Here is a 12,715-nt window from a genome sequence, read left to right as displayed (position 1 = left end):
CTGCCTCCTAGTGGTGGCAGCCTTATCTGATGTGACCCTCCTGCCTTAGTATTATCCATTTAACACTAATTCATTTGATCTAATCTGTGGGCTCAACCAGAGATGATATAGTGAGCGTCACTGGTTCAAACTTGCTGGCCGAGTTTGAACACTGACGCGAGATATAGGATAAAAAATGTTACTGAAAAAGTGTAGCTCCTTTTCCCTGACATTTATGCCAAAAGTTTGAAAAAAATAGATTTTCTGGGAATTGCGACCAATTTTGGGCCGAAACCCGCTCTGATTATGTCCGCATTAGTGAACAAAAATGGCCATAACTTACCAACCACTGGTGTTAGAGACTTGATTTATAGCTCAAAATTGGGAGAATCCTCATGTTTCTATAGTCTTAAGATCTTTGTTAGGGGTCTCTGTCTCTATCTTAACGGGATTGGAGTCACTTCTATTCGTAATCGCATCTGATATACAGTATAGTGTTCTGTATGATATTTTTGCATTATATTTGTTTTTGTCCTATTTCTGCTTGGGTCTTCTGTCATTTTATGGAGGATTTTGTTATTACCTCCACTATTGTCTTGGGAATTCTTCCTATTGTGGTGGAAATATCCACTATTGTAGAAATTCTCATTATCGTTGAGCTGAGATTCTGATCAAACCACAGAATTACTATTTCAACTATCCACTCCTTCTGTGTCTCCCTTCTCATTATATGAGAACTGTGAATGCTGCATCTATTATGACATCCAATAGTTTAGTTTCTGTGAGTACAATTACATTTAGACTCTCTTCACATGGTTGTTCCTTGAATTCACTTGCCTCATTTGTGTTCAAATTAATATTTGAATAAATAACTATAAAGCTCACTTAAGTTCTGTGTGCTAGCGTTCGCTGGGCTTCCACATGCTTTGATCTCTGGGAGTGGTGAGGTCCTTTGCGTCAGACAGAACACGGAAAGGAAGGCTAACGCACGAGAGAAAGGGGGTAGACAATGTTGAAGACGAAGTGAATCTTACAGCTGTGTGTCATCGTATGCAAGGTTCCCTTTCTCCTTGGATTCCATCATTTCTATTTTAAAAATTCATTTATGGAATCTGTCCATACCATAAGCAGTAATGCATGGAGAAACCCCTAGGTTAGTTGTTACAGAACCGTGTTGATTGATCAATGTCTTTACGGTTCCAGTTTACGAAGGTGAGAAGACTGATCTTCGATGTCTTGTGACGGTCATGCCAGAGACCAACTACACGTGAGTATAAGACTTGTTGTGGCGAGAGGTAAACGATGAAGACATGTTGTTATGTGTTAAGATGTTGGAGTTGCCAGTGTTTGGCTTCCTGTGTGTGTGTGTGTGTGTGTGTGTGTGTGTGTGTGTGTGTGTGTGTGTGTGTGTGTGTGTGTGTGTGTGTGTGTGTGTGTGTGTGTGTGTGTGTGTGTGTGTGTGTGTGTGTACTCACCTAGTTGTGTTTACGGAGGTTGAGCTCTGGCTCTTTGGTCCCGCCTCTCAACCGTCAATCAACAGGTGTACAGATTCCTGAGCCTATCGGGCTCTACCATATCTACACTTGAAACTGTGTATGGAGCCAGCCTCCACCACATCACCCCCTAATGCATTCCATTTGTCAACCACTCTGACACTAAAAAAGTTATTTCTAATATATCTGTGGCTCATTTGGGCACTCAGTTTCCACCTGTGTCCCCTTGTGTTAAATAGACTGTCTTTATCTACCCTATCAATTCCCTTCAGAATCTTGAATGTGGTGATCATGTCCCCCCTAACTCTTCTGTCTTCCAGCGAAGTGAGGTTTAATTCCCGTAGTCTCTCCTCGTAGCTCATACCTCTCAGCTCGGGTACTAGTCTGGTGGCAGACCTTTGAACCTTTTCCAGTTTAGTCTAATTGACTAGATATGGACTCCATGCTGGGGCTGCATACTCCAGGATTGGCCTGACATATGTGGTATACAAAGTTCTGAATGATTCTTTACAGAAGTTTCTGAATGCCGTTCATATGTTGGCCAGCCTGGTATATGCCGCTGATGTTATCCGCTTGATATGTGCTGCAGGAGACAGGTCTGGCGTGATATCAACCCCCAAGTCTTTTTCCTACTCTGACTCCTGAAGAATTTCCTCTCCCAGATGATACCTTGTATCTGGCCTCCTGCTCCCTACACCTATCTTCATTACATTACATTTGGTTGGGTTAAACTCTAACAACCATTTGTTCGACCATTCCTTCAGCTTGTCTAGGTCTTCTTGAAGCCTCAAACAGTCCTCTTCTGTTTTAATCCTTCTCATAATTTTAGCATCGTCCGCAAACATTGAGAGAAATGAATCGATAACCTCCGGGAGATTATTTACATATATCAGAAACAAGATAGGACCGAGTACAGAGCCCTGTGGGACTCCACTGGTGACTTCACGCCAATCGGAGGTCTCACCCCTCACCGTAACTCTCTGCTTCCTATTGCTTAGATACTCCCTTATCCACTGGAGCACCTTACCAGCTACACCTGCCTGTCTCTCCAGCTTATGTACCAGCCTCTTATGCGGTACTGTGTCAAAGGCTTTCCGACAATCCAAGAAAATGCAGTCCGCCCAGCCCTCTCTTTCTTGCTTAATCTTTGTCACCTGGTCGTAAAATTCTATCAAGCCTGTAAGGCAAGATTTACCCTCCCTGAACCCATGTTGGCGATTTGTCACGAAGTCCCTTCTCTCCAGATGTGTTACCAGGTTTTTTCTCACGATCTTCTCCATCATCTTGCATGGTATACAAGTCAAGGACACTGGCCTGTAGTTCAGTGCCTCTTGCCTGTCGCTCTTTTTGTATATTGGGACCACATTCGCCGTCGTCCATATTTCTGGGAGGTCTCCCGTCTCCAGTGACTTACTATACACTATATGTGTGTGTGTGTGTGTGTGTGTGTGTGTGTGTGTATGTGTGTGTGTGTGTGTGTGTGTGTGTGTGTGTGTGTGTGTGTGTGTGTGTGTGTGTGTGTGTGTGTGTGTGTGTGTGTGTGTGTGTGTGTGTGTACTCACCTAATTGTACTCACCTAATTGTGCTTGCGGGGGTTGAGCTCTGGCTCTTTGGTCCCGCCTCTCAACCGTCAATCAACTGGTGTACAGATTCCTGAGCCTATTGGGCTCTATCATATCTACATTTGAAACTGTGTATGGAGTCAGCCTCCACCACATCACTTCCTAATGCATTCCATTTACTAACTACTCTGACACTGAAAAAGTTCTTTCTAACGTCTCTGTGGCTCATTTGGGTACTCAGCTTCCACCTGTGTCCCCTTGTTCGCGTCCCACCAGTGTTGAATAGTTCATCCTTGTTTACCCGGTCGATTCCCCTGAGGATTTTGTAGGTTGTGATCATGTCCCCCCTTACTCTTCTGTCTTCCAGTGTCGTGAGGTGCATTTCCCGCAGCCTTTCCTCATAACTCATGCCTCTTAGTTCTGGGACTAGTCTAGTAGCATACCTTTGGACTTTTTCCAGCTTCGTCTTGTGCTTGACAAGGTACGGGCTCCATGCTGGGGCCGCATACTCCAGGATTGGTCTTACATATGTGGTGTACAAGATTCTGAATGATTCCTTACACAGGTTCCTGAACGCCGTTCTGATGTTAGCCAGCCTCGCATATGCCGCAGACGTTATTCTCTTTATGTGGGCTTCAGGAGACAGGTTTGGTGTGATATCAACTCCTAGATCTTTCTCTCTGTCTGTTTCATTAAGTACTTCATCTCCTATTCTGTATCCTGTGCCTGGCCTCCTGTTTCCACTGCCTAGTTTCATTACTTTGCATTTACTCGGGTTGAACTTCAACAGCCATTTGTTGGACCATTCACTCAGTCTATCCAGGTCATCTTGTAGCCTCCTACTATCGTCCTCTGTTTCAATCCTCCTCATAATTTTTGCATCGTCGGCAAACATTGAGAGGAACGAATCTATACCCTCTGGGAGATCATTTACATATACCAGAAACAGTATAGGTCCAAGGACTGACCCCTGCGGGACTCCACTTGTGACGTCTCGCCAATCTGAGGCCTGAGGTGTGTGTGTGTGTGTGTGTGTGTGTGTGTGTGTGTGTGTGTGTGTGTGTGTGTGTGTGTGTGTGTGTGTGTGTGTGTGTGTGTGTGTGTGTGTGTGTGGTCGTGGTGAATGTTGTCGCCGTCTTTGTTTTGGCAAGGTACTTGTATTGTTACAATATTTATGTTGAGATGGTGATTGTGTTTTCTCATGGTGATTGTGTTCTCATGGTGAGTGTCTTCTTGCGGTGATTGTCTTCTCGCGGTGATTGTCTTCTCGCGGTGATTGTCTTTTCGCGGTGATTGTCTTTCTTGTGGTGATTGTGTTGTCACGGTAATTGTGTTGCCACTGTGATTGTGTTGGCTTAATTATTGAGTTGTCATGGTGATTATGTTGGCATGGTGATTGTGTTATGGTAATTTTTTTTTTTGCAGGGATATTCCTGCGCGGGCCCTAAGCCTCTGGCTGGCCCACTAAGTGTTACTTATTTCTGTTTTACTTGGGCGGAGTATGAGTATTTATGACTCGTGTGGTCGCTTCAGTTAAATTTTGTCCCATGTGTTTAACAACTTCTTCTGCTCTGTTGAATCTAAGTTGAAATGTTAATGGGTTTGCAACTGTGCACTGTGTTAGATAATGTTCCAGTGGTCTGTCTGGGGTAATTGTGCTGTCATGGTGAACTTTACAACCATACAATATGAAGATAATACAGAGTTAACTTAATAATGAATAATTTGTAATAACAAAGATGGCAGATTGTGAACAGACATGGTTATTATTTTATGATTGTGTTATTTATTGTTCTTTACAGCTTTAGGGTCACCGCCAGATATAAAGTTCCGGAGATTGACAGCGAGGAGGCTGTCTTTAACCTGTCCGTCGGAGCAGGAAGTAAGGTCTCCAGTCGTGTACACACACACACACATACACACACACACACACACACACACACACACCACGGGGGATCACGGGGATCACAAATGGGTAGAATTTCCTTCACCCCTGATGCCCGTTACCTAGCAGTAAATAAGTACCTGGGAGTTGGACAACTGTTATGGGCTGCTTCCTGGGGGTGTGTGTAAAAAAAAATGACAGTTGAGAGGCGGGTCGAAAGAGCCAAAGCTCAACCCCCCGCAAGCACAACTAGGTGAATACAACTAAATGAATACAACTAGGTGAATACACACAATCCATATTTTTCCATATAATGTTTTTCTTTGCATAAGTATAGCAATGTAAACGCTTTTAACCCTGATTATAAATTCATTTACAGCAGTGACACCAACATCGTTGGGGGTCACTGTATCTGTGTTTCACTGTCAATAGAAGTATCGTTGTTTTCCATTCAAGAATACACAGCATCACCTACTTGCCTACAAGTGTGAAGTCTTTATTTCAGTGCCATTCTTCAAGGGGGAACCAGCGTGGGATGACGAGGAAGACATGACACAGGAGCGAGACAAGGAGCACGCCATCATTCTTGACACGACCACCTTCAGTAACGACAATGGCCGCGTCAGGTAGGTCACCAACGAATCCTCCTAATAGAGCGTCGGTTTTTTGACGTATACTCTACCTAAGGGCAACAATTATCGTACTAGAAAATGATAGCGGCTCGCTTGAAACTGACATGCTGTCCCGTTTTCTGTTTTCGGTCCTTTCGTAGCTTAGGATAAGGGGCACTTATCCTAAGTACGACAGTTTAGTACGACAGTTTCTTGATTGGATTGAAGATACATGTTGAATTGATCTAGTCATTAGTGCCTGTGTCACCTTCGACCTCAATACTCTACGTTTATACATGTCCGGTAAATAAGGCTCCGATGACAAATATCAGAAAAGGTAAATTAATTCATTGTGTCGGGGGACAGGAAGCCAGAATGTATTCATAAACGTTAGGCTTATATCAAGGTCCCCCCCCCCCACCCACTAATCCAAGGCCGAATTACTGACCCCGCCCAGGATCCAGTCCCACAACAAGCTCACTAACTCCTTAGTCAACCCGTTCTCTTAAAAAAACCTCGCTTGTCGCTGGTATGCGCGCTATAGCCAAAAGTGGACGTTATTTTAAATGAAATCGGCTCACGAAAGTGATGTACTGTCCCGTTTTCTGTTTGAGTGTCTCTGGCTTACTAGCAAAGGTAGGATAAGAAACTTTCAATTAACATTTTTCATGACATTTTGAAACTTAAGGAGAATTTCCCGCCCACCTAACCTACCAGAGGACTCTTAACTTACTGTTTTGGAAAAAAAAAATCCCAAATTTATTTTAATTTTTAAATTACGTCTATATTCGGACATACGGGCAAACGACCCGTATGTCCGTAATTTTTAAGAGGACAGGTTATTCATGAGTAGCTACTTACTGCTAGGTGAACAGGTGCATTAAGTGATAATAAATGCGCCCAGCCATTTCTGTCCCGCCCGGGATTCGAACCCGAAATTCTCGATTGTGCGGCGAGAACGAACCTGACAGTACTACCGGAACCCTTAAGAACTGACCTTAACTAAACTCCAGTATCGAAAGAAACATCTTTCCGTCCCATATCCCCGTTGAGGCGGGGCTGTTAAGAGGTCATCATGATGATACGTCATCAGACGTTTACAATGCCAAGGTCTTCTAGATCCTGGCATTTTAGAAGGCCAAGATGACTCCGTCATCCAAGGATGACTCGAACACCCGACTCGTGGAACACGAAGGTAAACAAGTAACGTTCATATTATTGATTAAATTTCTTGCTGATAAAGAGAATTTTTCATAGTATGACTTGGAGATGTAAATAAAAAGAATTCATTGTCAACAGGAGGTACGAGATACTGCTGTCGGAGGGCTGTGACCACAAGTTACATGAGAAGTTAATTAGCAATGGATCTGCCATTGACTTACGTCCCAGGGTGAAGTTTGTCATCGGTAAGTTTGTTACCATCGCAATTTCATGTCAGATGTTGATGAATATAGTGACTTAAAACGGTGGCGTTGATTGTTCATAGTGAGTTGAAAGCTGATGTGTGTGTTGGTGATCTCAGGAAAGGACTGGGAGCGGTGCAGTGGGTGTGATAACCCACCTCTCAAGCCCAGTACACGGTACTCCTACCGCGTCCGCATCTACACCTCCAGCCACTCCAATGAGTCTGAGTCGAAGTGTTTCAGCACCGTTGGTAAGTTGTATAACACAAATAGCTTTGTATTTTTCTCATACAATCCATAACTTAGTTATGGATGGACGTGGTAGTTGAAGATGTAGATGAAGATGAAGACCTGACGGGGAGTTGTGTGGGGTCACTACAGAGAGTGGACGGTGTGCCGGGGTCTGCAATTCTCTGTAGCAATGAATGCTGAGTTAAGCTGCTACACTGCTGACTTAGGAGACAATACCTAGGTATCCCCCACTTCTGTTATTAAGAACATATTGATCCAAATATTCACGTCTCGATACGAGAGAATTCGCAGACTCCCGGTGGTCTCAAAGAACCCGCATAAAAAGTAATTTGTTTAGATCCAATACCTACATATATAGGCAGCATCAAGCTTCCACCAGACAGTGTGACAGTGATAGCAGGTGTGGTTGTACGTGACGAATCTCCCAATCGTGAGCACTCCATGTTTAAACTCTGTGAGCAAGACCTAAGTCATGACCTAACACAATATATTACTGAATGTCTAGTCTTCAGACGTGCTGGAGATCCTCTTAACACATCGATAGTTTGCCAGAGTAGACAAATGATAAAATGTCTGTCTATAACTAACCATCCTGCGAGATGGGGAAGATCTCTCAGCATCACAGAGTCAGCCCTTAGCACACTGAACACTTCATATAGTATAGGATAGCTGCATAAATTGCCATTTTTTTAGTTTTTAATAAACAAAAAGGACTGAGATGGACCCACTGAAAATGCCTTCACATGTCAGTGGCTGAAGTGGTGCGTCTGTCGGTTCACTTTTGCAGTCATTAAAGAGACATTTACCACATTAAACGTATTGTTAATATTAACAATATAATGCTAGGTTAGCATTATTTTTACACCAGAGAGTCTTGAAAACAAAGAACATATATATATATATACATATATATATATATATATATATATATATATATATATATATATATATATATATATATATATATATATATATATATATATATACATATATACAATCTTTGGACAACACCCACCAGTGGGACTCGAACCCAGAAAGCACAACTACCTTCCAGTAGCTGGCATAACTAGTATGCTTTAACCCACTACGCCATCAGACCTTACAAAAGAAGTAGATAGTTCGAGATATATATATATATCTCAAACATCTCTACCTCCCGAAGGCACCAGATGAGTGAGGGGTCAGTCTGCAATTTTCGTCAAGCCACTGTCAATGTGAGAGAACTCGTGTCCAGCTTATAAGCCTATACTTGCATAAACCACAAGTGAAGATAAACAATCTTTGGACAACACCCACCAGTGGGACTCGAACCCAGAAAGCACAACTACCTTCCAGTAGCTGGCATAACTAGTATGCTTTAACCCACTACGCCATCAGACCTTACAAAAGAAGTAGATAGTTCGAGATATATATATATATCTCAAACATCTCTACCTCCCGAAGGCACCAGATGAGTGAGGGGTCAGTCTGCAATTTTCGTCAAGCCACTGTCAATGTGAGAGAACTCGTGTCCAGCTTATAAGCCTATACTTGCATAAACCACAAGTGAAGATAAACAATCTTTGGACAACACCCACCAGTGGGACTCGAACCCAGAAAGCACAACTACCTTCCAGTAGCTGGCATAACTAGTATGCTTTAACCCACTACGCCATCAGACCTTACAAAAGAAGTAGATAGTTCGAGATATATATATATATCTCAAACATCTCTACCTCCCGAAGGCACCAGATGAGTGAGGGGTCAGTCTGCAATTTTCGTCAAGCCACTGTCAATGTGAGAGAACTCGTGTCCAGCTTATAAGCCTATACTTGCATAAACCACAAGTGAAGATAAACAATCTTTGGACAACACCCACCAGTGGGACTCGAACCCAGAAAGCACAACTACCTTCCAGTAGCTGGCATAACTAGTATGCTTTAACCCACTACGCCATCAGACCTTACAAAAGAAGTAGATAGTTCGAGATATATATATATATCTCAAACATCTCTACCTCCCGAAGGCACCAGATGAGTGAGGGGTCAGTCTGCAATTTTCGTCAAGCCACTGTCAATGTGAGAGAACTCGTGTCCAGCTTATAAGCCTATACTTGCATAAACCACAAGTGAAGATAAACAATCTTTGGACAACACCCACCAGTGGGACTCGAACCCAGAAAGCACAACTACCTTCCAGTAGCTGGCATAACTAGTATGCTTTAACCCACTACGCCATCAGACCTTACAAAAGAAGTAGATAGTTCGAGATATATATATATATCTCAAACATCTCTACCTCCCGAAGGCACCAGATGAGTGAGGGGTCAGTCTGCAATTTTCGTCAAGCCACTGTCAATGTGAGAGAACTCGTGTCCAGCTTATAAGCCTATACTTGCATAAACCACAAGTGAAGATAAACAATCTTTGGACAACACCCACCAGTGGGACTCGAACCCAGAAAGCACAACTACCTTCCAGTAGCTGGCATAACTAGTATGCTTTAACCCACTACGCCATCAGACCTTACAAAAGAAGTAGATAGTTCGAGATATATATATATATCTCAAACATCTCTACCTCCCGAAGGCACCAGATGAGTGAGGGGTCAGTCTGCAATTTTCGTCAAGCCACTGTCAATGTGAGAGAACTCGTGTCCAGCTTATAAGCCTATACTTGCATAAACCACAAGTGAAGATAAACAATCTTTGGACAACACCCACCAGTGGGACTCGAACCCAGAAAGCACAACTACCTTCCAGTAGCTGGCATAACTAGTATGCTTTAACCCACTACGCCATCAGACCTTACAAAAGAAGTAGATAGTTCGAGATATATATATATATCTCAAACATCTCTACCTCCCGAAGGCACCAGATGAGTGAGGGGTCAGTCTGCAATTTTCGTCAAGCCACTGTCAATGTGAGAGAACTCGTGTCCAGCTTATAAGCCTATACTTGCATAAACCACAAGTGAAGATAAACAATCTTTGGACAACACCCACCAGTGGGACTCGAACCCAGAAAGCACAACTACCTTCCAGTAGCTGGCATAACTAGTATGCTTTAGCCCACTACGCCATCAGACCTTACAAAAGAAGTAGATAGTTCGAGATATATATATATATCTCAAACATCTCTACCTCCCGAAGGCACCAGATGAGTGAGGGGTCAGTCTGCAATTTTCGTCAAGCCACTGTCAATGTGAGAGAACTCGTGTCCAGCTTATAAGCCTATACTTGCATAAACCACAAGTGAAGATAAACAATCTTTGGACAACACCCACCAGTGGGACTCGAACCCAGAAAGCACAACTACCTTCCAGTAGCTGGCATAACTAGTATGCTTTAACCCACTACGCCATCAGACCTTACAAAAGAAGTAGATAGTTCGAGATATATATATATATCTCAAACATCTCTACCTCCCGAAGGCACCAGATGAGTGAGGGGTCAGTCTGCAATTTTCGTCAAGCCACTGTCAATGTGAGAGAACTCGTGTCCAGCTTATAAGCCTATACTTGCATAAACCACAAGTGAAGATAAACAATCTTTGGACAACACCCACCAGTGGGACTCGAACCCAGAAAGCACAACTACCTTCCAGTAGCTGGCATAACTAGTATGCTTTAACCCACTACGCCATCAGACCTTACAAAAGAAGTAGATAGTTCGAGATATATATATATATCTCAAACATCTCTACCTCCCGAAGGCACCAGATGAGTGAGGGGTCAGTCTGCAATTTTCGTCAAGCCACTGTCAATGTGAGAGAACTCGTGTCCAGCTTATAAGCCTATACTTGCATAAACCACAAGTGAAGATAAACAATCTTTGGACAACACCCACCAGTGGGACTCGAACCCAGAAAGCACAACTACCTTCCAGTAGCTGGCATAACTAGTATGCTTTAACCCACTACGCCATCAGACCTTACAAAAGAAGTAGATAGTTCGAGATATATATATATATCTCAAACATCTCTACCTCCCGAAGGCACCAGATGAGTGAGGGGTCAGTCTGCAATTTTCGTCAAGCCACTGTCAATGTGAGAGAACTCGTGTCCAGCTTATAAGCCTATACTTGCATAAACCACAAGTGAAGATAAACAATCTTTGGACAACACCCACCAGTGGGACTCGAACCCAGAAAGCACAACTACCTTCCAGTAGCTGGCATAACTAGTATGCTTTAACCCACTACGCCATCAGACCTTACAAAAGAAGTAGATAGTTCGAGATATATATATATATCTCAAACATCTCTACCTCCCGAAGGCACCAGATGAGTGAGGGGTCAGTCTGCAATTTTCGTCAAGCCACTGTCAATGTGAGAGAACTCGTGTCCAGCTTATAAGCCTATACTTGCATAAACCACAAGTGAAGATAAACAATCTTTGGACAACACCCACCAGTGGGACTCGAACCCAGAAAGCACAACTACCTTCCAGTAGCTGGCATAACTAGTATGCTTTAACCCACTACGCCATCAGACCTTACAAAAGAAGTAGATAGTTCGAGATATATATATATATCTCAAACATCTCTACCTCCCGAAGGCACCAGATGAGTGAGGGGTCAGTCTGCAATTTTCGTCAAGCCACTGTCAATGTGAGAGAACTCGTGTCCAGCTTATAAGCCTATACTTGCATAAACCACAAGTGAAGATAAACAATCTTTGGACAACACCCACCAGTGGGACTCGAAATCAGAAAGCACAACTACCTTCCAGTAGCTGGCATAACTAGTATGCTTTAACCCACTACGCCATCAGACCTTACAAAAGAAGTAGATAGTTCGAGATATATATATATATCTCAAACATCTCTACCTCCCGAAGGCACCAGATGAGTGAGGGGTCAGTCTGCAATTTTCGTCAAGCCACTGTCAATGTGAGAGAACTCGTGTCCAGCTTATAAGCCTATACTTGCATAAACCACAAGTGAAGATAAACAATCTTTGGACAACACCCACCAGTGGGACTCGAACCCAGAAAGCACAACTACCTTCCAGTAGCTGGCATAACTAGTATGCTTTAACCCACTACGCCATCAGACCTTACAAAAGAAGTAGATAGTTCGAGATATATATATATATCTCAAACATCTCTACCTCCCGAAGGCACCAGATGAGTGAGGGTAGTTGTGCTTTCTGGGTTCGAGTCCCACTGGTGGGTGTTGTCCAAAGATTGTTTATCTTCACTTGTGGTTTATGCAAGTATAGGCTTATAAGCTGGACACGAGTTCTCTCACATTGACAGTGGCTTGACGAAAATTGCAGACTGACCCCTCACTCATCTGGTGCCTTCGGGAGGTAGAGATGTTTGAGATATATATATATATCTCGAACTATCTACTTCTTTTGTAAGGTCTGATGGCGTAGTGGGTTAAAGCATACTAGTTATGCCAGCTACTGGAAGGTAGTTGTGCTTTCTGGGTTCGAGTCCCACTGGTGGGTGTTGTCCAAAGATTGTTTATCTTCACTTGTGGTTTATGCAAGTATAGGCTTATAAGCTGGACACGAGTTCTCTCACATTGACAGTGGCTTGACGAAAA

General features: G+C 43.1%; 1 protein-coding gene across 1 annotated transcript; it reads left to right on the top strand.

The window, feature by feature from the left end:
* The first annotated feature begins 1,130 nt into the window (after positions 1-1,130).
* On the top strand, positions 1,131-7,268 carry LOC123763809 (uncharacterized). The gene is made up of 5 exons (XM_045751126.2): positions 1,131-1,246; positions 4,837-4,916; positions 5,425-5,545; positions 6,830-6,936; positions 7,053-7,268. The coding sequence occupies exons 1-5, from the start codon at positions 1,227-1,229 to the stop codon at positions 7,232-7,234; spliced, it is 510 nt and encodes a 169-aa protein (XP_045607082.2). The 5' UTR covers positions 1,131-1,226; the 3' UTR covers positions 7,235-7,268.
* Positions 7,269-12,715: the final 5,447 nt, after the last annotated feature.

Source organism: Procambarus clarkii, chromosome 52 (assembly GCF_040958095.1).
Source record: "Procambarus clarkii isolate CNS0578487 chromosome 52, FALCON_Pclarkii_2.0, whole genome shotgun sequence".
NCBI classification, from domain to species: Eukaryota; Metazoa; Arthropoda; class Malacostraca; order Decapoda; family Cambaridae; genus Procambarus; species Procambarus clarkii.
This window is presented reverse-complemented; position numbering and strand designations above follow the sequence as displayed.

What these genes read in the sequence shown, in the direction of transcription:
- LOC123763809 (XM_045751126.2), top strand. Translation starts at nt 1,227, where the DNA reads ATGCCAGAGACCAACTACAC. An exon ending in CCTGTCCGTCGGAGCAGGAA is followed by an intron (nt 4,917 to 5,424) that starts GTAAGGTCTCCA and finishes TCTTTATTTCAG; the next exon opens with TGCCATTCTTCAAGGGGGAA. An exon ending in CAGGGTGAAGTTTGTCATCG is followed by an intron (nt 6,937 to 7,052) that starts GTAAGTTTGTTA and finishes TGGTGATCTCAG; the next exon opens with GAAAGGACTGGGAGCGGTGC.